At 43.0% G+C, this 2,084-nt stretch overlaps 1 protein-coding gene across 1 annotated transcript in view; it reads right to left on the reverse strand.

Annotated features, from left to right (window-relative positions):
• The window catches only part of Mccc2 (methylcrotonoyl-CoA carboxylase 2), a 69,194-nt gene that overhangs the window by 40,397 nt on the left and 26,713 nt on the right, over window positions 1–2,084 (reverse strand). The window contains exon 6 of the mRNA XM_021208469.2: window positions 1,146–1,258. Coding sequence (XP_021064128.1) covers window positions 1,146–1,258 — 113 coding nt within the window. The remainder of the gene's footprint in view (window positions 1–1,145; window positions 1,259–2,084) is intronic.

The following is a 2,084-nucleotide window of genomic DNA, read 5'->3' on the forward strand; positions in this document are numbered from 1 at the left end:
GAAGGTTTAAAGTGAGGAGAGTGAGGGTCAGGAATGAAACACTGGTCTCTGGCCACCCTTGAGAAGGCTGTAATCCAGAACAGACTGTGTGTGCATACCAAAGGACAGCTTGTGGAGTCCGTTGGCTGCTTTCTATGGATGTCTGTGTCTACTCTGTCTCAAAAGGACACTTACCATCAGCTGTAAGCCCCACCTAGGGGATCCAGAACCATCTCAATTCTTCTCACAGTCCTTCATGGAATTACACATAGCAAGACCCTTCATAAAGACTTTACATTCACACACTCTAAGAATTTCAATTAAATAAAATTTTAGATACAACCTAAGTCCCCGAATTCCTCGAGTGACCTCCTTTTTCTCCTTCCCTCCTGGGCACTCACACTGTTCACAACTGTGTGTGACATTCTCCAATGCACGCTTACACACAAGCACAACACAGTGAGGTTTCATGCCCTCAACTGTCACATGCACGGGTACTGGCTCAAATTTACCTACTACTACTTTTTCTCAGGACAGCTTTGACGTTTATTCATGCGGATGCATGAATTTTAGTTCTTTGGCTTTAACAGCTAAACACCATTACGAATCTTCCATTGATGCCCAAGAGTTAAGTATCTTTTGCTCTAATAATCAATGTTCATACGGACGTATCTCTTTGCCCATACACTAATGCTCCTCTGTACTAATAGATCAGTCCTAAAACAATGACTTCCTTTTCAAACCTCTTTTCCTTGGGTAATTAACATTCATTATAATTCAGCAATGTGCCTGAAGTCAGGATAAATTTGAACTGAAAGACAACCTTACAAAACTTTCTTACATTATATAATAAGTTCTGGGTTTTGAAAATTTTTTTTACATTTCTTTACTATTTTGTGCACACCCTTGGCTATGGTTCTATGCCCGTATGTGCAGGTCAGGCAAACTCCCAAGAGAGTCTCTCCTTCCTTCCATGCTTCCCAGAGCTTGAGTTCACGTTGTTGGGCTTGGTGTTAAGACTCTATTTCTCTGAGCCATCTCACCTGACCAAATTCTGTTCATTTGTTTTTTTTTTAATACATCTTGATTGTGTGGTAGCAATGACAGTTGAAGTTTTAAACAAACAAACAAAACTATATTGCTATATTTCACCAATGAGAAATTACCTGTGTGATGTTTTCAGAAGACATAATTGCCTGATTATAGAATATGCGGCCAAAGTGGTCCCGGTCTGGAAAGGTGTCTGCTTGCCGAGGTAAGTTGGCCCCTCCTGAGTCAACTGAATAAGGAAAATGAGAGAAGTGAGTGCCCGCAGAAGATAAACAGCCACAGTGCTCGTCACCAAAGCCTGCCCCCTGAATTCGATGTGTGTTAGGATCTCGGGTCCCCCAACACAACCAAAAACGTCTCCTCTCAGACAGTTAGGCTTTCCAGCCTCTGGTCACAGCTCCATACGAACAGCTCAGGACACTTTGTCCCTTAAAGAGCGGCAAAAGACCTACAAACGCAAGAACTGGCCAGTGGAGCTGAAAAGACGTCTTTCTAGATCAATACAAAAACTGTTAAAGGACTCGTCGATAATTTGTATGTTCCTCTTTTTTAGTGTTTCTGGTTTTTCTGGGGGGAGGGCTTGGAGTTTGGAGTTTATTTACTTGTTTGTTTGTTTGTTTGAGTGGTTTAGCGGTATGACCCTTCTGCACCGGCTTCCTAAGTATTGAGAATAGTTTTACTACACATCGTAGTAAGGTCCAACAGCACGGCTGTGCGGTTGTGGGATCACAGCTGTGCTTCCAGGCCATTCTGAGTACCTCCAACTTCCTCAGTCATGAGGTAAACAACAGCAGCCATTTCATAGAGCTTTCAGGAGGACGTGAAACCACGTTATAAAAAGCTATGTGTAAAAAGCTATGAGTGTACAGAACAAATGTTAAAAAGAAAACTTAGAGCCGGGTGTAGTGGTGTCTTTAATCCTAGCACTCGGGAGGCAGAGGCCTGAGGATCTAGGTCAGTTCTGCGCTAGCCAAGGCGTGTCACAAAAAGGAGAGAGAGAGAGAGGAGAGAGAGAGAGAGAGAGAGAGAGAGAGAGAGAGAGAGAGAGAGAGAGA

The sequence above is a fragment of the Mus pahari genome, chromosome 11 (assembly GCF_900095145.1).
Source record: "Mus pahari chromosome 11, PAHARI_EIJ_v1.1, whole genome shotgun sequence".
Taxonomy (NCBI): Eukaryota; Metazoa; Chordata; class Mammalia; order Rodentia; family Muridae; genus Mus; species Mus pahari.